Below are 27,219 nucleotides of genomic sequence, written 5' to 3' on the forward strand. Positions count from 1 at the left end.
TCCCAGGGTTGGTTCAGTCAGAAAGTAAGGAGGCATGGGATACAGAGAAATTTGGCTGGCTGTCTGAATACAGAATTGGCTGGCCCATAGAAGACAGAGGGTGGTGTTAAACGGAAAGTATTTAGCCTGGAGCTTGAAGACCAGTGGTGCTCTGCGGGTATTGGTTCTGGGACCTCTGCTCTTTGTGAGCAATATAAATGGCTTGCATGAGGTAGTGGAAGGGTGGGTTAGTAAGTTTGCCAATGATACAAAAGTTGATGGAGTTGTGGATAGTGCGGAGGACTGTAGTTGATTGTAATGGGACATTGACAGGATGCAGAAATGGACTGAGAAGTGGCAGATAGAGTTCAAACTAAAAAAGTATGAAGTTATTCACTTTGGAAGATCAAATTTGAATGCAGAATACATAGCTAAAGGAAGGATTCTTGGCAATGTACAGGGACAGAAAAATCTTGAGGTCCATGTCCATAGATCCCTCAAAGTTGCCACCCAAGTTGATAGGGTTGTTAAGAAGGTGTATGGTGTGTTGGCTTTCATTAGCAGGGAGATTGAGTTTAAGAGCTGTGAGGTTATGCTGTAGCTCTATAGAGAACTGGCTAGCCTATACATGGAATATTGTATTCAGTTCTGGTCGCCTAATTATAGGAAAGATGTAGAAGCTTTAGAGAGGGTGCAGAGGAGATTTACCAGGATGCTGCCTGGACTGGAGGGCATGTCTTATGAAGAAAGATTGAGGGAGCTCGGGTTTTTCCTGACTGGAGCGAAGAAGGATGAGAGGTGACATGATAGAGGTGTACATGATGTTGAAAGGCATAGATAGACAAAGACTTTTTCCATGGTGGAAATGTCTATCGTAAGAGGGCATAAATCTAAGGTGATTGGAGGAAGGTTTAGGGGAGATGTCAGATGTTGGTTCTGTACACAGAGAGTGGTTCAACACACTGTCAGTGGTGGTAGTAGAGTCAGATATATTTGGGACATTTAAGCAAGTCTTGGATAGGGACATGGATGATAGTACAATGAAGGTTATTTGGTTAGTCTGATCTTCGAGTAGGATATAAGGCTGGCACATCGAGGGCTGAAGGGCCTGTGCTATGTTCCTTGCTACTTTGGGCCCAAGCATAGATATTGAGCAGGTCTTGCTGTGTTAGGTCATGGGCTACTGAGGAGTAATGAATGGTGCTGAACATTGTGTGTTCATCAGTGAACATCCCCACACTCTGACTTTATAGTCAACAGATGGCCACTGATGAAGCAGCTGAAGATAGTTAGGCCCAGGACACTATCCTGAGGAACTTCTGCAGAGATGTCCTGATGCTGAAATGACTGACCTTCAACAACCATAACCATCGTTCATTATGCTGGGTAGGACTCCAACTAGAAAAGCGTTTTTCCCTGATTCCAATTGACTCTGGATTTGCTATGGCATTGTCAGGTAGATGCCAGTGGTGCAACTGTACTGAAAGAGCTTTGCCATTGGTGCTGGAAGTTCTGGTGCGACAAGTTCTGGAGAACAAAAGTCTGCAGTACTATTGCCAGAATGTTGTCAGTGCCTCCAGTCATTTCTTGATACTAATCGGATCAAATTAGCTGATGAGTGGAAGCTGCGATGCAGTGTACCTCTGGAGAAAGCCAAGATGGATCATCCTCTTGACACTTTGGCTGAAATGGTTGCAAATTCTTCAGCCTTATATTTTGTACTGACATGGTGGGGTCCCCCATCACTGAGGATGGGGAAATCTGGAGTCTCTTCCACAAAGGTTGTTGAATTGTCCACCACCATTCACAACTGGATACGGCAGGACTGCCGATTGGAGATCTGACCTGCTGGCAGTGGAATTACTTAGCCCTGTCTATCACTTACTATTTATCTTATTTGGCACAGATGATTAGATTAGATTAGATCAGTCCTCTGATTAGATTAGATTACTTACAGTGTGGAAACAGGCCCTTCAGCCCAACAAGTCCACACTGACCCGCCGAAGCGCAACCCACCCAGACCCCTACATTTACTCTTTACCTAACACTACGGGCAATTTAGCACGGCCAATTCACCCGACCCGCACATCTTTGGACTGTGGGAGGAAACCGGAGCACCCGGAGGAAACCCACGCAGACACGGGGAGAACTGAGATGGGAACTGAACCCGGGTCTCTGGCGCTGTGAGGCAGCAGTGCTAACCGCTGTGCCACCGTGCCGCCCTGTTTTGTAGCTTCACCAGACTGACACACATTTTTAGGTCTACCTGGTGCTACTCCTGGGATGCTGTCCTGCACTCTCCATTAAACTATGCGTATTAGCAGAGAGAAGTTTTTCCGTGATATTTCGGGCAAAAGCCCTTTATCAGGAATGAGCCCTCCTGATGAAGGGCTTTTGCCTGAAACATTGAGTTCCCTGCTCCTCAGATGCTGTCTGACCTGCTGTGCTTTTCCAGCACCATCTAATCTAAATGAATGGGTGGTTGAGTAGGAGATAAGGTTGGGTCTGGTGGCTCGGATTGGGGACTGTTAGGGCGAAAGCTGTGTATAAGATCTTCAGCTGTTAGGTCAGGGTGGAGGCAGAGGTGAAGTGGGTATGTGCTTGGTGGTTGGGACTGGGTAAGGTCAGGCATTTGCGAGTTGTGTTGGGTAGGGTTAGGTCTCAGATTGGGGATTGCTCGGGGTGTTCTTGAGTCTGTGATGCATTTTAGGTTCAATTTAATAGTTACGTTTGCCTTTAATTCTTTCTTTGGTAACCATTGAGTTTTACTGAGTCAAAGCTGTACAACGTTTCTCTGATTTTAGCAGGCTTCACCCCCACCCCCATTTGAAGTTCCAATTTCCGAAAAAATTCCCACAGAGTCAGCTATGGTGGCCATTCCACAAGGTCCTGATGCAAAATTCCAGTCTACACTGCTCCAACTACCCGGCCATTGGAATATGCAGGCCATTATCTGTATAGTGCATTTAGACATTGGGAAGTGTTGTAAGTTGTTACATAAATGCAACTCTTTCCTTTCACAATAGCAACTGTAAAGCGTTGGTTCTCAGAAAGGATAACTTTGGAGAGATGTATCCCTGGGAGAGTAGCTGTGGAGAATTGGATCCCAGAAAGGCTAAGAGGGGAGTACTGGATCCACCGAGATTGCCAATATTTACAAGAGGCAGGTGATGGGGGAATATCAATTATTTGTTGTGAGCACATTCTCCAACAAACCAGCTTTGATCTGTACATCTGCACAGAGCCCTTCATTGTTGTCACGGAAACCATGAATTATATTAACTTTTCATTGTGTTCCTCCTCCTCTCAGATTCCTCACAATGTCAGCGATATATTATGTCTGCGTGTAATTAAATAATTTAGCTGTTTAAAAAAAAAACATTGCATTATTCCACTAAACCATTTTCTGTCATTTTTCTCAATGAACATTTGACCCTTATTGAGTGTTTCACTCCCCTTTGTGCAGCTCTGGCATCCAGAGCTTAGCTGGAGATAATTCTGCAGCTATTGCTGAGTGAGATAAAACATTCAAGGTTTTTTTTTCCTTGTTCCTTAGACTCGCACCTTGTCTGCTGACAGTGGCTGATCAGGAATTTGGGCTACTCCGTGGTTGCACGATGTTGACAATTTGCCAGACTTTTTTCACTATGAAAGCATATAAAGGAAATCCCAAACATTAATCGACAAAAAAAAGTGTTACAGGTGCGATATCATGTCAGGACACAAGCTGTTCAGTGGTAATCTTTTGGAGAAATCAATCTAACATTAATGGTCGGAAAACTTCGAAAAAAGTATCTGATGGACAGTGTTAATCTCCACTCGTGTTTATCAGCAAGGCTTTGTCAAGGGATGTTCACATCTGACAGGTTTGACTGACTATTTTGATGAGATTATTAGCATGCAGATTATGGTAGAGCAGTTGATGTAGTGCACATGAACTTCAGTAAGGTTTCTGAAAGCTGCAAAAGGGGAGACTGGTCAAGAAGATCAAGGCACTTGAAATTCAGGACAGTCAGGCACAAGCAGCCGACAGCAGAAGGCAAAGTGTGATTCCTGAAGGATGTAACTGCGACTGGAAGCCTATATCCAGTGGTGTACTACTGAGTCCCCTCACTGTTTGCCAGGTGTATGAATGATCGAGATATGAATGTAAGAAGAATGATTGTTCAGTTCATAGATGTGGCTATGTGGTAAACAGTGAGGGGGAAAGCCTGGGACTATAGGGTGGGCTGGTCAGATGGACAAAAGAGTGGCAAATGGAATTTAGTCCTAAAAAGTGTGAGGTGATGCAATTTGGGGGAACTTACAAGGCAAGGGTGTGCACAATGAAGTTTAGAGGATCAGAAAGACTTTGGGATGGATGTCCACAGATCCTTAAAGACAACAGGAGAGGCGGGAAAGGTGGTTAAGAAGGTATGCAGCATACTTGTGTTTATTAGCTGCGGTAATGAATATAACAGCAGGGAGGTTATGATAGAGGTACATGAATCATTAATCAAGCCACAGCTAAGTATCTTGTGCAATTTGCAAAGAGATTCTGATTATCACATTCTGATAAGAACATGATTGTAATAGAGAGAGAGATTTACCAAGGTACTGCCTGGTCTGGAGTAGTTCAACTATACAGAGAAACTTGATAGGTTGGGTTTTTTTAAAGAGCAGGGTAGGCTTAAGGAGAACCTGACTGAGGCATATACAAATGTGATGTGATAGAGTTGAAGAAGCTTTTCCACTTAGTACAGGGCTCAATAACAGTTGCATAGATTGAAGGTAAGGGGCAAGAGATTTCGAGGGGATTTGAGGCAAAGCATTTGCATCTAGAGAGATGGTGAAAAAGTGGTAAAGGCAGGAACCATCACAACATATAAGATGTATTTTGATAAACACTTTTGCATCCAAGACTCTGGGAAAATATGCTAAAGGTGCTTAAGATATGGCATGGACATGAATGGCAGAAGGGGCCTGTTCCTGAGCTGTAAAACTCTATGACACTCTGGACAATAAACATTGGTCTAGCAAGTGATGCTCATGTTCCATGAAAGAATTTTTTTTAAAAAATTGCTTGTCTAGCATGCTCGACAGTCACGCAAGTTAAACATAGCATTGGTAAATACAAAAAGAAACAAACTTAAAGGACAACAGATTCAAAGCAATATTAAATGGATAGATTTAAAATACCTTTACAGTAATAAAATTGATATCCACGCTGAGAACAAACAGAAAATGATATATTTTCAAGCAGATTCCAGGTCAGAGAAGAACCATGCAGAAGACAAGACTGGACTTCATGAGATGATGGTTCTTAAATCAGAGCATTGCATCAAAATTAAACCCTAAGACAGAAGCTGATTAACTTAAGACATTATTCAATCCGTCTGACTGAGAGCAATGCTATTAATACCCAATATTGCAAAGGCAGTACAAACATCTTTGAAGACAGCCTAAAACCTTTTGTTAATATTTTCATTGGAAAATCAAATCACAATGTTGACTGACCAAGATTTAACAGATGGGAATCATGCGTAATTTTACTAACTATCTCTACAGGTTAATGGAAAACTATGAATATGGAGCTTTGAGACCAGAATTCATAAGGCACTGAATTGGTGCTAGAATCTGGGTAAACTTTGTCAGATTATTACATCCAAAAGAGAATTAATCTTGGAGAAAGATGTTCAAACTGTGCTGGAAGCAGAAACCAAAAAAAAAGTCTTAGATCCTGAGAAAAGAGGAGTAACTCAAGAGGGCGACAGAGCCTATTCTCGAGAGAGTCATGGCAAACCTATGCACAACACAAACTAAACACTGAAGCAAAAGGCACTAAAAGTGTTGAAGGACAATAAGGACTTACAGGCTCAGACAATGTGTAGTGATTTCCAAATCCATCAGTCACTTCCAAAAGATATGCAGAAGTTAGACACAGTTTACAAGTTGTTCACACATGAAGTTCATACAGTAGAAAACCCATGTCTATTTGAAAGGATACAGATATTTGATGAGATACTTCCATTGCAGAAGATACTCAAGGCGTTCCTGACTCAACTAGCTCATCCAGGTAAGTCAGAAGATTCAGAACATGCACATGTTAATGGATATCCTCTTGATTTTGAGATTGATATGGGAGCAAGTGTTACTTTTCTATCAGTTCCCAAGTTTGAAGAAGTAACCCACAGAGATGAGACTGTGTGGCATAGCTGGAATAACTACCAACTGCAGAGGAATGCTACAAGTTATAGTGTAAGAGAGTTAAAAATGTCACATGGTTGATCCAGCATATTGAGGGAAATAAAAATGCAAATTGCAAGGCAGAGGCAACAATTTTTCAGTCTTCCTTAGACTCAGGGATGGTGCCAGAGAAGTGGAGAATTGCAAGCATTACACTCTTGCTCAAAAAATGGTGCATGGATTAGCAAGTATAGACCAACCAATGTAACTTCGGTGGTTGGGAAAGCTTCTAAAAACAATCATTTAGGACCAAATTAACAGTCACATGCAGGTTAATTAAGCAGAGCAGGAGTTTCCTTAGGCAAAATTGTATTCAAATAACTTGTGTTTTTTTAAAACAGATAACAAAGAGACTTGATCAGTGGCGTGCTGTTGATGCGGCCTACACAGGCTTGCAGAAGATGTTCGATACAGTGCCACAGAACAAACGTGTGACCAAATTAGAGACGAAGGAATAAAAGGGAAAGTATCAACAAGGATATAAAATTGCTTAGGTGACAAAAAACAGGGAGTAAGGGTTAACAGATGGTTTTTGGTCAGGAGAAAGGTTTATCGTGAAGTTGCCAGGGATCAATCTTGGGACGTTTGCTTTTCTATGCTCGAGGCTATGGTACATGGCAATCTCAAATGCTGCAGATGATACAAGGCATAGAAACATGGCAGCACAGAGGATAGTGTAGAATTTCAGATGAACACAACGGCGTTGGCAGAAAGGTGTCAAACATAGTTCAATATAGTGATGCATTTTGATTGGAAGAACATTTGTAGACAATATAAAGGATGCAACTCCAAAGTGGGTGTCAGAGCAGAGAGGCCTTGATTTTTTTTGTGCTTAAGTCATTAAGAGGTAGTACGGCAGGTTGAGAGAACAATTAATTAAGCATATAGAGTACTAGCTTAACCAGAGCATACAGTAGATGAGCAAAGTGGTTATCTTGAACTTATAGAAGACACTAGTTTGGCCTCAATTGCAGTACTACATCCATGCAAGAACTCAATTTTGGGAAGGATGTGAATGACTTGGAGAGAATACAGAACAGTGTTAAGAGAATAGTATCAGAAATGAGGAATTTTACATTTGTAGATAGGTCAAAGAAGTTGGGAGTGAGAGGAAACCTTACTGAAGTATTCAAAATCATAAGATGTCTGTTCAGAGTAATTAGGGAGGAAACTCATGTGAAAGGAGTGAGAATGAGAGGGTGCAGTTTTAAAGTAATTAATAAAAGAAGCAAAAATGAAAAGGAAAAATAGATATTTTTATGTACTGGGTGCCTAGGGCCTGAGTGTGGTGATGGCAGATTCAATCAAGATATTGAAAGGAGAATTAACTGGCTATTTGCAAAGGAACAATATGTGGGATTAAAGGCAGAAGACTGGAGAATGACATTAATGCATTTCGAGAGCTGACAAAGACAAAATGGGCCAAATGGCCTTCCTCTGTGTGGTTACAATTCTGTGATCATCCTTTGGTTCAAGAAGCACAATACATCCAAAAAATCAGATCAAAGCTCACTTCCTGTCACATTCCATTATAAATTGAGAAGGACAATTAAAACATACCATGAAGTCCCCACCTCAATAATGACAGAACCCAGAGAGTCCAAATGATGAAGATGAACAATTTAAAACCACACTTGACTAGAATTGACAAAAAAATCATTCATCTCAGCTTTTTCCTGCAGTTTGTATGATCAACGGAAGACTGTCTTCAGCCAAATTGATTCACTTCACATGATGTAAAAAAATCCTCAAGGCACCAGAGATAGCAAAAGCCATGAACTCTGTCACTATTCAGCTGTCATACTGTAAAGCTGTGCTCCAGAATGTGTGCTGCCCTTTGCTAAGCTGTCTATTACAGCGACAACACTAACATCTACATACCAACGTGGAAAATTACACAAGTATGGAAGTCAAATCCAATTCAGCCTATTCGCACCCTATGCTTTGATTTATTATTCTCACATGTACCTAGATATAGTGAAAAGTTTGGTTTTGCAGGCAGATCATACCACACAAAGTGCATAAGGGTAATCGAACAGAAAGAAGAATATAATCTTACAACTGCAGAGAAGGTACACGTGCTCAAAATTCTATTTAAAATTTGAGAGGTCCATTCAGAAGTCTAATAACAGCAGGGGAAAAGATGTTCTTAAACCTACTGGTAAGCTCTCTCCCACCTTCTCAACGGCAATTTGAAGTAGTCAAGAAATGTTGGCCCTGCCAATGATGCTTGACATCCATCAACAATTTTTTTAAGAAATATTGTTAATTCTCCAAGCCTTTCCAGCATCTATAAGTTGTAAGGTCAGAATTGCATGGAATATTCTCTATTGTCTGAAAGAGTGCCAATCCAACAGCATTCAGGATGATCAACACTATCAAATGATAAACTTCCCATTATACTGGTACATGATTCATTCACCACCTTAAACTTCAACTCCTCAGTCACTGGTGCAATCTGGATGTAGTGTATATAATGTACAAGGTGGACTGCAGCAACCTATCAAGGCTTTCTTTGCCAAACTCTCCAAAAGCCACAACCTCTACTACTTGGAAGGACAAAGGATACAGGCAAATGGAAACATCACCATCAGTGAGTTCCCTTCCAAATCACCACCCTGACTTGGAAATATATTGCTGTCCCTCCATCATCAGTCCATCAAGATCCCAGATCCACAGGAGTAACTTCATTGCAAATTGCTGCTGGGGATCATAAACAGAATGAGGCTCTTTGGCCCTTGTCACCTGACAAACAGCCATCCAAACTAATCCCAGCTCTTGTTCCATAACCTTGTAAGTTATGCCATTCCAAGACCTTACCCAAGTATTTTTCAAATGTTATCAGGACTTCTGCCCAACCACACATTCAGACAGCAAGTTCGAGATTCCCAACATCCCCTGAGTGCAAGGTTTTGTCATTAAATTCCAACAATACCTCTGACGTTTTTTCCCTAAATCTATGCTCCCTTATTATAATCCCCTCAGCCATAAACGATAAGACACACCTAAGACACAGGCTGCAGAGGTTTGGATGACCTTCAGTCTACAGATGGCAGAATGTTGTAAACAAACAAGGAGTGAACTGAACCAGTTGTGCCTAATGATAAAGAAAGACACTAAAGAAGGTTCTGGGAGCAAATGTACTGTGACATAGGTGATGTTATGGAGTTGGAAATAGGCCTTTTCAGAGGTGACACAAACATGAGATCAGATGTTCATCTTGAAATAAAATTTGACTCTGAACATCTCAACCATTTCTTCCAGTCACAAAAACAACCATCGCTCATTACGCTTTGATTTCTGCCTCAGAACCAATTTTCCATCCAAGATGCTGTTCGTCATAAATCTCATGGGATTTTAATTTTGTGAGCAGCCTGCCATGTGGAATCATTTCTGAAATCTTGCTAAAGGTCACACTGATTACATCAAATGCACACCCCTCATTGTTCCTTATCACCTTCTCAAATAGTTTTGCCATGATAATCAGACAAAAAACATAAGGTATCTGAGAAGTTTATAAGAGGACCAATGAGGGGTGTGTACTTGACATAATCAATGTGGATTTTAGCAAGGCTTTTGATGTGATTCCACTTGGCAGGCTGGTTAGTGCCTGAATTATTGCCACATCTCTTCCACATATGCCCACCTTAAGAAGTTCTGCTCTCCTGTACGACAGAATTTCCATTCTAATCTCCTTATGTGTTCACTGTCATTTCTTTTCTTGTCCTTCCTGGTGTGTGACAAAGTATTTGCCAAAACTCACTTCCACAGCGACATCGGATTCCTTACGGACTGCCTCTGGCTCAGATTCACCTCACATGGATTCCAACTCAAGTTTCATCCTTCATGTTTTGAACCCACTCAGGTTCACATGTGTCACTGTGATGTACAGTGTTCCTCAGACTGCTGTCCTATCCACATCCTGACATCCACACTCAGTGCCATATGTTGCTATATGCAGATTCTCGACATCACTCTTTATCAGTGCCGCCTGACGCTGGACCGGAGCTGGCCGAACTCTCAGTCCCACTTCATCTCCAGCTCATTCAATGTTCAAACAAGAAACATTTTATTTTTCTTTCAGGCATGAAGGAACACAAGATGCAACAACTCAGAGACACCTATGCCCCTCTGGAACATTCCTTCCCTCCCCTTTCTCCTAACCCCACCTACTTTCGCATAATTACTATCCCATATGACCTTTTGTTCTCTGATGCAAAGTGTTCCATACTCAGCAAAAGTTTTATCCTTCTGCACACCCACCTTAATGAATTTTGGGCTCTTGAACTCTTCTTTCATCATCTTCACCTCTGTACCATTTCTTTGTACAAGAGTCCTCTCTCCTCCACCCATCTCCAACATTCCCTCCACCTGGACCCCTCCCTCTGGCCTTTTACCTGCACTCAACCGATTCATCAAGAACCAGCAATGTGACACTGGTCTCGTTTTTAAAACTTTCTCCTCTTTTTAAACATGGCCCCGAGTTTTGAACTCCCCACCCAAGGGATAAGACCTTTGCTACTCACTTTAGCCATGCCCCTCATGATTTTATAAACCTCTATAAGGTCACCCCTCAACCTCCTCTGCTTCAGTAAAAAAAAGTCCCAGCCTATCCAGCCTATTTTCATAACTCAAACCCTCCAGGCCCGACAACAGCCTAGTAAATTATTTTCTGAACATGGAACCTGCTGCCTGAAAGGATCGTAGATGCAGAACCCTCAGATCATTTCATAAGTGTTTAAATATGCACTTGAAGTACTCAATCTCCAGGTATGCCGACCAGATTCTGGTAAGTGAAAAGGCTATTAGTTCATTTTTACTCAGTACAGGTAGATGGACAGAACAGCCGACAAATGTACTGTAATTCTTTTCGTACATTTTCAAAATATTCTAATAATAATTTCTCTGAAATGTCTTGTGACATTTTATGATTTGCACAAATAATAGTTGGTGGTGTTGAATTCAATGCCAGGAGCATCCAGAATAAGGTGGGTGAATTTGCAGCACAGGTCGGTACTTGGGATTTCGACATTGTCGCCATTTAGAGACATGGGTAAAGCAGGGACAGGAATGGTTGTTGCAGATCCTGGGATTTAGATGTTTCAGTAAGAACAGGGAAGATGGTAAAAGAGGTGGGGGTGTGGCATTATTAGTCAAGGACAGTATTACAGTTGCAGAAAGGACATTTGAGGACTCGTCAACTGAGGTAGTATGGGCTGAGATTAGAAACAGGAAAGGAGAGGGCACTTGTTGGGAGTTTTCTATAGGCCTCCAAATTGTTCCAGGGATATGGAGGAAAGGATGGCAAGGATGATTCTCGATAGGAGCGAGAGTGACAGGGTAGTTGTTAAGGGGTCTTCAACTTTCCAAATATTGACCGGGAATACTATAGTTCAAGTACTTCAGATGGGTCAGTTGTTGTCCATTGTGTGCAAGAAGGTTTTCTGATACAGCATGTAGACAGGCCAACAAGGGGTGAAGCCACATGAGATTTGGTACTGGGGAATAAACCGGGCCAGGTGTTAGATTTGGAGGTGGTGAGCACTTTGGTGATAGTGACCACAATTCAGTTATGTTTACTTTAGCGATAGAAATGAGTCGGTATATACCAGAGAGCAAGAGTTATTGCTGGGGGGAAGGCAATTAGGATACGATTCGACAAGATTTAGAATGCATAGGATGGGGAAGGAAACTGCAGGGGATGGGCACAACAGAAATGTGGACCTTATTGAAGGAACAGCTACTATGTGTCCTTGGTAAGTGTGTACCTGTCAGACAGGGAGGAAGTTGTCCAGTGAAGGAGCCATGGTTTACTAAGGAAGTTGAATCTCTTGTCAAGAGAAAGAAGAAGGCTTATGTTAGGATGAGATGTGAAGGCTCAGTTCGCGTGATTGAGAGTTACAAGGTAACGAGGAAAAACCTAAAGAGAGAGTTAAGACGAGTGAAGAGGGGACACGAGAAGTTGCTAGCAGATAGGATCCGGGAAAACCTTATCACTTTCTATAGATATATAAAGGCATAAAAGAATGACGAGAATAAGATTAGAGCTAATCAAGGACAGTAGCGGGAAGTTGTGCCTGGAGTCAGGGGAAGTGTGAAATGAATATTTTTTTGTCAGTATTCACACTAGAAAAAGATAATGTTGCCGAGGAAAATACTGAGAAACCAGCTACTAGATTAGACGGGATTGAGGTTCACAAGGAGGAGGTGTTAGAAATTCTGGAAAGTGGGAAAATAGATAAATCCCCTGGGCCAGATGGGATTTATCCGAGGATTATCTGGGAAGCCAGGGAGGAGACTGCAGAGCCTTTGGCTTTGATTTTCACATCATCATTGTCTACAGGAATAGTGCCAGAAGACTGGAGGATAGCAATTGTTGTCCCCTTGTTCAGACAACCCTGGTAATTATAGACCTGTCAGCCTTACTTCAGTTGTGGGTAAAGTGTTGGCAAAGTTTATAAGAGATAGGATTTATAATCATCTCAATAGGAATAAGTTGAGTTGGGACAGACAGCACAGTTTTGTGAAGGGTAGGTCATGCCTCACAAACCTTATTGAGCTCTTTGAGAAGGTGACCAGACAGGTGGAAGAAGGTAAAGCCATCGATGTGATGTATATGGATTTCAGTAAGGTGTCTGATAAGGTTTCCCATGGTGGGATACTGCACAAAATACGGAGGCATGAGATTGAGGGTGATTTAGGGGTTTGGATCAGAATTTGGCTAGCTGAAAGAAGGTAGAGGGTGGTGGTTGATGGGAAATGTTCATCTTGGAGTTCAGTTATTAGTGGTGTACCATAAGGATCTGTTTTGGATCCACTGCTGTTTGTCAATTTAGAAATGATAAAAGATATAGGACAGATGTCAGAAGTAGTTTCTTTACTCAGAGAGTAGTGAAACATGGAACGCACTCCCTGCAACAGTCGTAGACTCACCAACTTAATTGGCATTTAAATGGCCATTGGATAGGCGTGTGGATGAGAATGGAATAGTGCAGGTTAGATGGGCTTCAGATTGGTTTCACAGGGTGGCGCAACATCGAGAGCCGAAGGGTCTATATTGCACTGTGATGTTCTATGTTCTATAATTGTGGATAATCAATGAGACATTATGGAATGACTTACTATTCAGTGCAAGAACAATTTTGCCCAAACCTGTCTTGTAGATGTACAGGCCTAGTAATCATTTATTTTTAATGAGGCAAAAGAAGTGAACATTGTTTACAATCCCTAGTTTTTAAAATCTACCAGCGACATCCCGCTCCTGAGGCAGAGCTATTTTCAGTTATTGTCTATTGCATACACCAGATACACTTGATTATCAGATATCATGAAGTGATTTACAGTCAGTAAAGTATTTCTGAGCTGTAGTCAGTGCTGCAATGTAACAGCAGCTAATTTGTGCACATCAAACTCCCTGTGTGATAACAATCAAGCAATCTGCTTCTCAAAGGTCTATTAATGATAAATGTTGGCTTGAACAAACGGATGATTTTCTTCAACTTTCTCAAAAATAGATTCTTTTATGTTTGTCTGTGAAATGGATGAACTTTGTAATCATTTATCCAAAAGACAAGACTTGCTACACAACAGTATTCCCCCAGCAGTACCCTGGAATGTTAACCCTGACTTTTGTGCTCAAGTCCTGGACTGAAACTTGAACCACAATCCTCTGATTCAAAAGCAAGGGTACTATTAATGGAGTGAACCATGTTAACACCTATGGAAAATATTAGGTTGTGGCAGTTAATATCTTTCTACCTTGTTTCACACAGAGAATATCAAACTGTGATATTCCATTATAGAATGTCAAGTTGCAATCTCCAAAACTGTCAGACAGACACACTCAAGTCCTGTTATTCCTCTCTGTATTGTATCACACAGAAAACATTGAACTGTAGTATTATCTACAACACTCTACTATAGAGAATGGTAAACTGTAATAATTACTTTTCTAAATTGTATTCCATGTAGAATAATGAACAGTAGTGAATGTGACTGAACTACCATTCATAAAATCATCAAATCCCCACAGCATGGAAACAGGCCATTCAGCTTGTTAACTGTCCAAAGAGTATTCCACCTTCTACCCTATCCCTATAACCCTGCATTTCCCACAGCCCATCCACCTAGCCTGCACACCTTTGGACATTCTGCATGGAAACCTTCATGCTGTGAGAACATTAACACTCCTGCAACATTTAACACAGATCTAAGAAGTGGATAACTGAATAGTTGATTATAAAAGAATTATTACAACTCTTTATTTTACTCCACAGTAATGAATAAAATTTGAACAAAATAATATTTTTATAAAGAGCCCTGCAGTGACAGCGTTTACCAAGTAGGATGCAGTTTAGTGTACAAAGCTGACAAATTCTTACCTGGAATGCGGACTGGCTGTTGTAATTCTTAATCTCTTTGTTTGCTCCTCGAAATAGAAGGACTCTTGCACAGCTCTCCTTCAAAGTAAAGAAAATAAAATGTTAAGTTTCGCATACTGTAGTCCAAGAAAATATTTCATAAGGCCATGTTGTGTAGGGTCCTGGAGCAACTTTGATGATGATGACCCAGAACTGCATATCACTGGGGACAAATTCCAAGGTGTGCCGGAGTTAGAGCACACTAGAATCACACCCTGACAGACCTACCTAATGTGCGACTCTCTGGAACAGACAGACCACGTGGACATGAACACACAAAAAAGATGGCATCCTCTTTACCCAATGTAACTGTAAGTCAGAACCTGTTACATTTATGATTATAAAATATCAAAGTGTCAGTGTAAATACATAATAAAGTGTTACTTTGAAGTTTAACAGCCTGAACACAGATTTTGACTTTGCCTTCTCCTTAACCAGTCTGCAAAGGGTCCAAACTGGCATCAAACAACATAACAGACTACTCTAAGAATATAAATGGAAGGAAATTGTACTATTAACATGTGCTCTATCATATTTAAATACACCACTCACCTGTATATTATGTAACTGAAATGCAGCTTCACATCTATTATGGTAAATTACAGGACCATATGAATATTATAAAGATCATAAGAGAGCATTGTGAATATTATAAGGAACTATCAGGACTTGTCTTGATGTAAAACTCACTAAGTCTGTTTCATTTTACTATGAATTCTTCTCTGACTTTTCATGTTATTTGGTGACTATGTTTTGAATGCTGGTGAGAATGTCCACTGGGCTAAATTGTAATTGCAGTGCTAATTACCCAAATTACTTTTTAGAGGTACTGAGAGAACTACAATTGCAAAGATCTGCTTCATTGCCAATGATGTCCAATTACTTGTTTTTGGTGGATCTATTAAGCTAAAGGTCAGGCAGCCAGAAATAGTTCTTTATTTAAAATGGAAGATATATTAAGCTCTGCAAAAACTAGATCAATTAACTTATTGACAGATTGACAGCTTGAGAAAAGATACAATAGAAAGATGCCTCATCACTGGAAATATATTACACAGACATCAAAAGGGGAAGTCTGTTTGATCGGCCTTTCTAAGATAACAGAAAAGTAGATAAGTAAAATTCAATGGACCTAATATACTTGGACTTGCAAAAGTCTTTGATAGAGTACCTCATACTGTGTACACTATCTTAGTGTAAAGCTTTATGGAGTCAGGGAGTAAGTAGCAGAATAGATTACAAAGCAGCTACAAAATAGAGGAGAGGCCAAAGGTCAGATTTGGAGAAGATGGGGATGCTTGTTTATTATTCACTGTAAATTATTTCAACTTTCAAATGTTAAAATTTGCATATGAAATTAAATTTAGAGTGTTAACTCTTTGGAGGATGATTACAAAAGTGCCAAAGACGTGAACAGCTAGAATTTTAGACCATGCAGGGTCTCCATTCTTACTGATATAAATTTTGGTGTATGACTCCCTGAGGTGGGCTGCCTGGTCACCAGCTAATGCTCAATGGTATGTTAATTGTCTCAGGGTGAAGCCTTGCCCTCAACTGGGGAGGAAGCTCCAACTCCAAGAACTACCAGCCAATTAGACAGCCAGCGACTTTCAGGTCCCAGCAATGCTACTGGGAGGGCCAGGCAGTTAGCAATGACATATTTGCTGGATCCAGATGGAGGTGGAAATGAAGGGGTTTTCAGTGAATTATGCTCTTAGGCCTGACAAGGAAGTGGGCGTTGTAGGGTGTAGGGTGGACTGGCTGGTGCTAATGAAGGGTGGGGCGGTGATGTGGAGAAGTGATTACAGAGGTAAAAGGGGATGAAACAATAAGTGGGTTTGAAAACAATAATGAGAACTTCAAGACCAGGATGATGCTTGACTGGGTGCCATGTGGGTCAATGAACACAGACATGGTAAGAATCATAGCAGCAGGACATAGGCCAATCACTCCCATTAACCCTGCCCATGAATGCGATTGTGGCTGATTGAACGCTTCCTTTTACTTACCCCATCATTCTAACCCTTGAAGCTACTGGCAATCAGAACTCAATCAATCTCTACTTCAAACATCCTTGAAAATTGAACGTCCAAAGCCCTGTGTGGAAGAGAATTCCACAGGTTCACAGTCCTCGGAGCGAAGTAATTTCTCCTTGGATTTAAGGGACATCCTCTGCAGTTTTAAATTGTGTCCCCTGATTTTCCAACCAGAGCATCTACCTTTACTATCTCAAACTAAGTTACTGGTTTCAATGAGATCACCTCTCATTCTTTGAAATTCTCGGGAATCCAGGCCCAGTTTTCCCAATCTCTCTTCACGCAGAATGGGACTTGCTCTGAGTTAACACACGGACTGCAGAGTTTTGGATGAACTCCATATTAATGGAAAGTACAATGTGGGAGACCACCAGGAATGCACTGAAATAGTCAAGTCCAGAGGTAACAAAGGCAAGAGTATGGGTCTCCACAGCAGATGAACTGAGATGGGATAAAGTCAGGTGATGGTAGTGGTGGAAAAGGGAAGTCATAGTGTTGCACAAAGATGATGTCACAGCCATCACTTATGTCAAGCCCCGTCAAACAAACTGGATGACAAGGCTATTGACTGGTGAACGTCTGATATTTTTATTATTCAAACAACTCAACCAAAAGATGAAACCAATTGATTAGAAAGTAGTGTATTCATTGATAACTGCTGCACCCAGCCTTACAACAATAATCTACAAATCTTTAAACAATTTTATGTTTAAAGTTTTGTGTATTAAGTCCTTCATCCAGTCAGTGAATCAGGTGATTATTCAACACCTTATCTTTGATCATGACCACAAACATTTAACTTACAAGAATGTTAGCAGAGACTGACATCAACTAAGACTTTACATAAAGCCTAATGGACAGGATGCATGAATTTTAAAAGGTCAATTCATTACAGTTACAGCTGGTTACTCTCTGAGTGGAGTTTGTTTTATCCAAAGTGAAACACCTAACATGCTCCATAACAAAAAAAAACTGAAAGTTAGTTTCAAACTATTCAGGATAGAGACTTCTCAGTAATCAATGATCACTCTTGACATGGAGATCTACAAAAGGAAGAGATACCATTGTAGATTCTTGATATCTATGATTGGTAGGAAACACAACATTGAAAGACTGCAAACTCATAATTAAAATTGGTAAATTTTATTTACTAAGATATGTCACAAAAAAGAAGCAATCAATACAATAGCAGATTTATTCACTTATTAATCATTGGCAACCACTTGCAACCAACTAGGAAATTCCATGTCTCTGGTCATCAGTTCTATGGGTCCTTGTATGGATGATGAGCTGGCTCCTGGAGTTGCATCTCCAACCACCCAATGGCAGGTATTTTCTGCAGATGGAAATGTTCCTTGATCTTGAGATCACTGACATTCCTTTCTCAGTTACTTTTCTGTTACTTCCTCTTGTCAAAGGGTGTTCTCAAAGAATCATGTTGCTTTCTTCAGGAGGTTCCTCCAAGTTGGTTTCTTCTGAGTAAGGATCTCCCAGGCAATGCCATCTATGTTTGCATTTCCTGAAGGAAGCTTTCATGGAGTTTTTGAAGTGCTTCCTTGATCTTACCCTCATTTGCATGACTTCCTTGAACTGTGCAAAAAACATTTGCTTTGCAGTTGGAGCTCAGGCACCCTAAGGATGTGACTAAGTTGTTCTGAATGATCATGATCTCAAAACTGGTGCTATTGGCACCCTCCACAGAAGCTGATGTTAACATGCCTGTCCTCCCAACTGATACAGAGAATCCGTCTCAAACAGCATTGATGATACTTCTTCAGGGACTTGACATGGCAACTATCCACAGTCCAGGTTTCAGTACTTATTTCAACAGCAAATGGTTAAAAAAAGATCTGAATGGTTAGAGATTCTAGAGTTGTAAACTGCAAATGTTCTAGTTTGTGAAATATGAATGGCTTATATAATGCTCAGAAGTTATTACAAAAGCTAACAGAATGTTATCACCTATTGAGAGGGCAACTGAACACAAATGTAAGGAGATTTAGATTCAGATATACATGGCACTGGTACAGACCACTGTGTTCAATATCGATCACTTTGGTTAAGGACATAAATATATTGGAAACCATTCCAAAAAGGTTTACCAGACTCACCTGTGAAATACCAGGTTGTCTTTTGAGAAAAAGTTTTGAGGAAAGACTGTATGTACTCGACTTTAGAAGAGTGAGAGGTCACTTGACTGAAACAAATGGGATCTTGAGAGTTCTTGTCAGGCAGATATGGCAAGGATGTTGCCCCTTATAAGAAAATCCAGTACTAGGAGTCACTAGCTAAAAATAAACAATCACCCATTTAAAACAAAAATTAAGCATTTTTGTTTTCATCCCACAAAGTTGAGAGTTTTTGGAAGAGTCTTCCTGAAAAATTAGTGGAATCAAACCAATGAATATCTGTAAGGCAGAAGTAGATACATTCTTGTTAAGTGAGGCAATTCAAGATTATCAGAACTAGGTGGGAACATGAATTTGAAGTTGCAACCCCATTGCCATAATCTTATTAAATGGCAGAACAGACTTAAGGGTCCACATGGCCTCTGTTGCTTCTTGTTTGAAGGTTAGATTACCTACAGTGTGGAAACAGGCCCTTTGGTCCACCAAGTCCACACCGACCCTCTGAAGAGTAACCCACCCAGCCCATATCTCCCTCTGACCAATACCCGTAACCGTATGGGCAATTTAGCCTGGCCAATTCACCTAACCTGCATATCAGGTGGATTGTGGGAGGAAACCAGAGCACCCGGAGGAAACCCACACAGACACGGGGAGAATGTGCAAACTCCACACAGACAGTTGCCCAAGGTGGGAATTGAACCTGGGTCTCTGGTACTGTGAGGCAGCAGTGCTAACCACTGTGCTGCTCTAAAGTATGTGTCGTAGGTCCGGTTCTTGTTTTCTTTCTTACTCAGAATTCAGAAATTACCATAACAGATTCTAAAATCCATAATGTGGCATCTAAAAATCCGGCATCTTGCTGTACGTGGAGCAGAAATTCAATTTCTGCTTTAACCAAGCACAAAGCAAGTAATGTGGCCAAACCTCTACCTGCTGCTGTTGGCACAAGGCCTGCCCACACAGGGCTGTCACACCTTGCTGTATAGGGCAGTGTATATTGCATGGTAGGTAAATAGATACGCTGAGGTGGGAGCCAACTGCAAAGTAGGGAAAAATCAGGACAGCAAACATTTGTACCATCGAAACATGGTCAAGAAATTCCTCAGGAATACTTTTATTCAAGTCAGTCTTACGTTGTTGCATTATTGCAGATGCCTTGTTTGCGCACATAACCACTTTAATTAATCACTTACCATCTTTTTGGGCCATTCCTTTTAAATGCGTGCTACAATTGGTCAAATCACTGATTGAGGATGATCAGCCATGATCATAATGAATGGTGGTGCTGGCTCGAAGGGCAGAATGGCCTACTCCTGCACCTATTGTCTATAAATTCTATAAAACATGAATCGGGCTCACAATTTTCATTTTAGTTGCATTGCAGTTCACCAGCATTTGGCCTATTTCAGGATAGAATGCCTTTACCCGCCTCACTGGAAAGGGTATCACTAGGTAGCAAACATGTGCATAAAGCAGAGATGCTAATTCCCATTTTTCTCAGCTTAATGCAGGCAGTGATATATTGAATTTCCCTCCAGAGCCCTGCATCCTACTCAAAATTTCAATATGTATCCAGTTTCCCTTCAAAAATTGTGGGGGTCTCACTAATCCTCATGGTACAGCTTTCTGTGCTCTGAAAACTCATTCAGTAAATATATTTTTCCTAACCTGTTCATTGATGGCAATTTTCAATTAATGATCCCCATTGCTGATTACATGATCAGATGAAACACTTTCCCAATTCATTTGATACTTAAAAACCCACTATTAAAAACCCACTCAGCTCTCTGTGCTGATGAAAAAACAATTCCAGTATCTCATGTTTCTCTACTTAACAGGTGTTTCCTATTCCTTATATTAGATTACTTACAGTGTGGAAACAGGTCCTTCGGCCCAACAAGTCCACACCGACCCGCCGAAGCACAACCCACCCATACTCCCACATTTACCTCTTACCTAACACTACGGGCAATTTAGCATAGTCAATTCACCTGACCCGCACATCTTTGGACTGTAGGAGGAAACCGGAGCACCTGGAGGAAACCCACGCAGACACAGGGAGAATGTGCAAACTCCACACAGTCAGTCGCCTGAGTCGGGAATTGAACCCGGGTCTCAGGCGCTGTGAAACAGCAGTGCTAACCACTGTGCCACCGTGCCGCCCACAATTATCCTGTTGAATCTACCATTTACACCCTTCACAAAGTTAAGGTATTGTCTATGATAGGAATATTTTCCATTCAATAACCAGAAATTAACATGAATGACCAGCATAATCTAGACCAGTGCTTGATTGAAGAATTGGGAAGTAGTTGTGAGATCAAGGAGGGATGAGACCATTGTTGATCATGACAAGATTTATTGCCAATGCCTAGTTATTGTTTACCAGCGAGCCCTCTTGAATCTTTGTAGGTGCTCCCTTGAAATAGGAAATAAATGTTTCTTTTATCAATGCTGTCTACATCTTTTGAGTGATTGGAAAACAAATGTGACCTCAAGAGCTGCAAAAGGCATATTGTCCCGACTGCCTGCGACGACAGCTAAACAAAAAAAAAAGTTATCCCCATCAAGTTGGCTGTCTACCTGATGGTTTGGAAACATAGCTTAAACTTCAATCAAAATGGGTGTTCAAACATCTTCACAAACAGAAAACTGCTGCTTCTATTAAGGTCTGATCATTAGTGAACCTGAAGATGGCCACTACCCAACCCTAACTTAATGCATTGACAAATTCATAAACTTAATAATTTGGTGCAGAAGACAACAATTCAACTCTTCAATCCTGCCTCACCATTCAACAGAATTGTGTTTGATCTCTTTGAGTTCCAAATTCGAAATTCACATCTACATCTAAGTCTGGATTCCCTCACCTAACAAGAATCTACCTCCACCTTTCAAAATATTTAATAACACCCACCTCCACCTTCGGCAGCAGAGTTCAAAGTTTCACAACCTTCTCAGAGAAAGAAGTTCTCCTCATTTCTGTCCTGAAAGGGTGACTTCTAAATTTAAAGTAGTGCCCTCTAATTCTGGACTCACCCACAAGAGAAAATATCTTTTCCATATCCTCCTTGTCAAGACCTTTAAGTATCGCACACATTTCAATCAAGGTGCTCCTTGTCCTTCTAAACCTCAGTGACAACCAACTCAGCATGATTAATCTTTTCTCTTAGACAACCAGCTCATTCCAAGTATCAAAGTGGTAAACTTCCACTAAACTGTCTCCAATGCACTGACATCTTTTCCTAAACAAGGAAAGATTACACACAGTATTCAACATTCATGGTCATTAAATTCAGGCACTGCAAAATCTGAAGTCGTTATGTTGTTGCACATCTACAATTGAACTAACGTGGTTCCTCATTAACCAACCATTCTGAATAACAGGCCAAATATTAGCAGCTCCTTTCTTAAAATTACCACTTTAACTTCTGTTTCAACATCGTTAGCTGCACTGTTAATCAACACTCAGTGAAAAGTTTGATTTTAAAAGTGAAAATGTTACCCATGTTCATTAGAAAACTTTTGAGCTGGGTAGAGGTAACAACACTGAGGGATTTTGTTTTGCCATCTCCCTCCAATCTTGCAATATAAATGCTGTCAGACAACTTGATTCTCACTGCACCCAGCCCATGGGCCACAGAAAGAAATGCTCGTACACATTCATGAATCTACTTCACCAGCATGTCACAGGGGTTAGAGCTTTAAAATCATCCTCCAGGTAAGTCTGACAGAAAGACTCCTCTTGCTAAAAAGTCAAAAGGATAAGACAACCCAACAAACAAGGGAGAGATGCACAACTTGCTCACCAGTGTGCCATGTGGAGTTTCTATTGTTAATGATACCTTCATTTTGACATTTCTGACGGAATTTAACATTTGACTGAGAGTTTTTGATGAGAGTTGAATATTTGATGAGCTTACACTCTTGATGATACCATGTGGGTTAATGTCACCACAGCTAGATCATTTGTATCTCTAAAGACATTATAGATAAAATCCTCTCACAGACAATAAAATATATAAACACATAAAAGGTAAGAATTCAGGACAATCATACCTGTTGCCCTAAGTCTCCAAAATAAGTCAGGCTCCTTCCCCAGATAAAATACTGTCATACTACATTGCTAACACAGACTGTCTGTATTCACACAAGCATTGCTGAAACAGAAAACCATGGAAACGTTACATAATCTTTTTTTTTCATGAAACCAACCCACACTTGGCATAAATTTCAGTGCACAAGGGTTGTCACAAGACACACTGTCTGTGGGAAGCACTGCATTTCAAATGCACTGGTGTTCGCCCACGTGACTATCAGCTCCTTCAGTCTCTCCTAGCTCATCCTTTCTTTTTATTCTTCTAAGTATCTGACAAATGTGCAACATAACGAGGGCTTTTAAAAGCTTTGCAGCATTCATTCTGCGTGTCTGTGTGTTCAAAGTGATAGAGTGACAGAAATTGTATTGGAGGTAAGACAGAGATGTGCGGCTCTGGGTAAAATGCTGTTTAATGGAAAGTCAACATTCAGCAAAAGCATGGACCAAGCCTGAATTAGTCCAGCCCCTTACAACAACTTAGGTTCCTTCATTCCAAATGCTATAGCTAATGACAAGTTTTATTTCCCAAACTGCCTCTTTAACTGACTACCAATGTTGAATCTAAAACAGGCAAACTCCAGTTATTTCAGTTACATTCCTCTATTCTTAAACACCTCCCAGAGGTGCATACTCAGCCCCCTACTGTACACACTGTATACCCATGACTGTGTCACCAAATACCAGACTAATGACACCACCACAGTCAGTCGAATCTCAGATGGTGATGAAACAGACTACAGACGGGAGATGGAAGACCTGGAAAAATGATGCACTGAGAACAACCTAGCTCTCAATGCCGGCAAAACCAAGGAACTCATTATTCACTTTCGGTGGGATGTTACCATGCCTCCTACACATTAACAGCACAGAGGTGGAACGAGTGGAGAGTGTCAAGCTCTTGGGAGTGGTCATCCACAACAAGCTTTCTTGGACTCTTCATGTGGACACACTGGTTACAAAGGCCCAACAATGTCTCTTATTCCTCAGGCAGCTGAGGAAATTTGGCATGGCGGTGAATACCCTTGCCAACGTTTATAGGTGTGCTATCGAGAGCATTCTGTCTGGATGTATCACTACCTGGTATGGTAACTGTGCCATTCAAGATCGGAGATAATTACAGAGAGTGGTGAACTTGGCCCGGACAATCACAAATGCCAACCTCCCATCTATAGAATCCATCTCCCAGGCCCACTGTCAAGGAAAGGCTGCCAACATTCTCAAAGATCCATCCCACTCTGGCAATGTTTTTCTACAACCTCTACCATCAGTGAGAAGGTACAGAAACCTGAACACATGCATCAGCTGGTTTCAAAATAGTTTCTACCCTATTGTTGTTAGACTACTGAATGGCCTTACAAACTCATAACATTCGCTGTACCTGTGTTTTTGTTTTTGATGCTGTTTACCTGTTATTTACTTATCTGTGCTACTTAACGAGGTGATTTGCCTGTATTGCTCATAAGACAAAGCTTTTCACTGTGCCTCGGTACATGTGACAATAAATTCAATTCACATTCAAATTCAAATCAAAAATTCATTTGCTGAGTCAGTGCTCCATCGAATCTATTTCCCAGTGCAGAGGCGTCAATATCTGAGCCATTGCACCATACAGATCCCCAATAAAGAGAATCCCAGTGGTTCTCACACATGGATCTAAATCCAAGCTACAAAAATCAAACCATGTTGCAAAGACCCCTTTCCCACCTTAAAAAAATGACACCTTCATTACTATCTGTAGGTAAGATTTGGGTATCAGAAATATAGCCCACTAAACTATCTAGCCAACAATGAGATGAGACCATTGTCCCAAGTATTGGGGCTGGAATTATACAGGAAAACATACCTCAAATTCACAATGACAAAAACAAAACTCGCTGAGAGGCAGAAAATCTACATTACCACAGAAAATTTTCTGACCATTGGAATACCCATGAACCAAATATTTTGCTGTGTAATAATCCAAAGCTTGACACTGCATGGCCAAGTATACAATCTCAACTAAATGTCAATGGTTTCAAAAGTAAGTACAGTCTCTTCTTAAGATCACACCAATTGGACAGTTCAAGAGGATAGGTCATTACTAATCCACTTGAAAGGAAGTTGACATCAGATTTGACTACAAGAAAACTTTCAGCAAATATTTACTACAAGAAAACTTTCAGCAAACAGCAGATTTGGAGAAACTGAAGATTGCAGATGCTGGAGGTCAGAGTCGAGAGTTGGTGCTGGAAAAGCACAGCAGGCCAGGCAGCATCCGATGAGCAGGAGAATCAACATTTCGGGCATAAGCCCTTCATCAGGAGGTTATGCCTGAAACATCGATTCTCCTGCTCCTCAGATACTGCCTAGCCTGCTGTGCTTTTCCAGCACCACACTTTTGACATAAGCTGATATGGCTCGAGGAATATACAATATTGTACCATTGCAGTAAAAAGAAATGAGGCAGGAACGCAGGTAGTAATGCATCAATGAATCTGTGGTTTAACAATATTTGAGTATAAACTTCCATAGTCAGACCACACCAGCAAATTGAACAGCACTAATTTACACCTCACTAAGTGGGCAGAGACAGAACCAGCAAGTGATGGTGTTCCAAAACCTGATGATTAATGAATAATCATGATGCATATGATTAGTGATCATTTTCTGAGAGTGTTGGTGTTAGTGTGACGATTGTTCATTCTCAGACCATGGGGGTGATTATTGATCGTTTCCTGTGTATAGTGTTAGTGATCATTCAGTGTGGTAAAAAGTATGATTATTGATCATTCTGTGCACGTGATAATGGATCACCCAGTAATGGGTGTGATTGCTGACTGTTCCCTGTTAGTATGATTACTGATCAATCTCTGTGGGGTAAGTATTGGTGCTTGTTTGTGGGGTCTGGCATGTGAGTATTGATCAGTATATGTGAGAGTGAGTGGTTGTTAATTAATCTATACAGATCATGGAGTGTCGGAGAGACACTGGAGATCAAATGGCCCACCAAGTCCATTCTGTTCTCCATAGAACAGAGCAGTCAGTTACCATCTCTCTGCTGTACCTCTAAAGACCTTCAAAGTTTATCCCTTCCGTGCTGCCCCAATTTCCTTTTGAAATCATTCGAACACCTCCACATCCATGACCCTCATGAATAGCAAATTACAGGTCAATACTAGTCGCTGCAATGACAAACATTATTCCTTGCACTATATTTCCTTCACCTCTCCCTTTTCTCCCACTCACTGAATCTGTATCCTCCAGACTTGTTCCATCACATACTAGGGAGTTTTAACCTTGTATACTCCTATCTCAGTAGCCTTTATTTCAAAGAGAACAAACCAGGTTCTATCTAACAGTTTTCTAAGATCTGGTCAGCACTTTGATCAGCAAACATTAACAAACATTATTAATCATAATGATGGAGAAGGGGTGGTATAACAGGACATCTCTAATGTCCATGGAGAGAAATCAAAGTTAATATTTCAGGTCAAATGGCCCCTCCACAGTTCCGAGGAAGGGTCACTTGACCTGAAACATTAACTCTGATTTCTCTCCACCGATGCTGCCAGACCTGCTGAGCTTTTCCAACAATTTCTGTTTTCATTTCTGATTTACAGCGTCCGCAGTTCATTTGATTTTCATCTCAGGTTCCACTTCCATATGATCCGACATCACCATGCCATAGCTCCTTATACACATAGACTCAGAGTCATGGAGATGTACAGCATGGAAACAGATCCTTCAGTCCAACTCATCCATGCCGACCAAATATTCCAACCCATTCTAGTCCCACTTGCCAACAGCCCCCCATATCCCTCTAAACCCTTCCTCTTCATGTACCCATCCAGAAGCCTTTTAAATGTTGCAATTGTACCAGCCTCCACCACTTCCTTGTGCAGCTCATTCCATACACGTACCATTCTCTGCGGGAAAAATAAGCTCCTTAGGTGTTTTTTATATCTTTCCCCCTCACCCTAAACCTATGCCCTCTAGTTCTGGACTCCCTTATGCAAGGGAAAAGGCTTTTTCTCATGGGGATGGCCTCAACTGGGACATTGGGTTCATGTCACACTACAGTCGACACCATTGCACAGTGTATATACACATATATACACACACACACACACACACACACACACACACACACAGACCCTCTCCCATACACTCCCACATCGCACCCTCTTAACAGACTTATACCCCTTTACACTCACACACATACACACACACTCTCACAGACAATCATAATCCCCACACCCCTCCCCCCCAAACACACACACACACACATACACACACACACACGTAAGTTTGTGGGGTGAATCTGTACTTGCAGAATTACATTTTACTTTGTG

At 41.0% G+C, this 27,219-nt stretch overlaps 1 protein-coding gene across 1 annotated transcript in view; it reads right to left on the minus strand.

Moving 5' to 3' along the window:
- Positions 1-27,219, minus strand: part of shank3a (SH3 and multiple ankyrin repeat domains 3a) — a 994,510-nt gene that overhangs the window by 565,513 nt on the left and 401,778 nt on the right. The window contains exon 9 of the mRNA XM_060842760.1: positions 14,586-14,663. Coding sequence (XP_060698743.1) covers positions 14,586-14,663 — 78 coding nt within the window. The remainder of the gene's footprint in view (positions 1-14,585; positions 14,664-27,219) is intronic.

Source organism: Hemiscyllium ocellatum, chromosome 23, assembly GCF_020745735.1.
Source record: "Hemiscyllium ocellatum isolate sHemOce1 chromosome 23, sHemOce1.pat.X.cur, whole genome shotgun sequence".
NCBI classification, from domain to species: Eukaryota; Metazoa; Chordata; class Chondrichthyes; order Orectolobiformes; family Hemiscylliidae; genus Hemiscyllium; species Hemiscyllium ocellatum.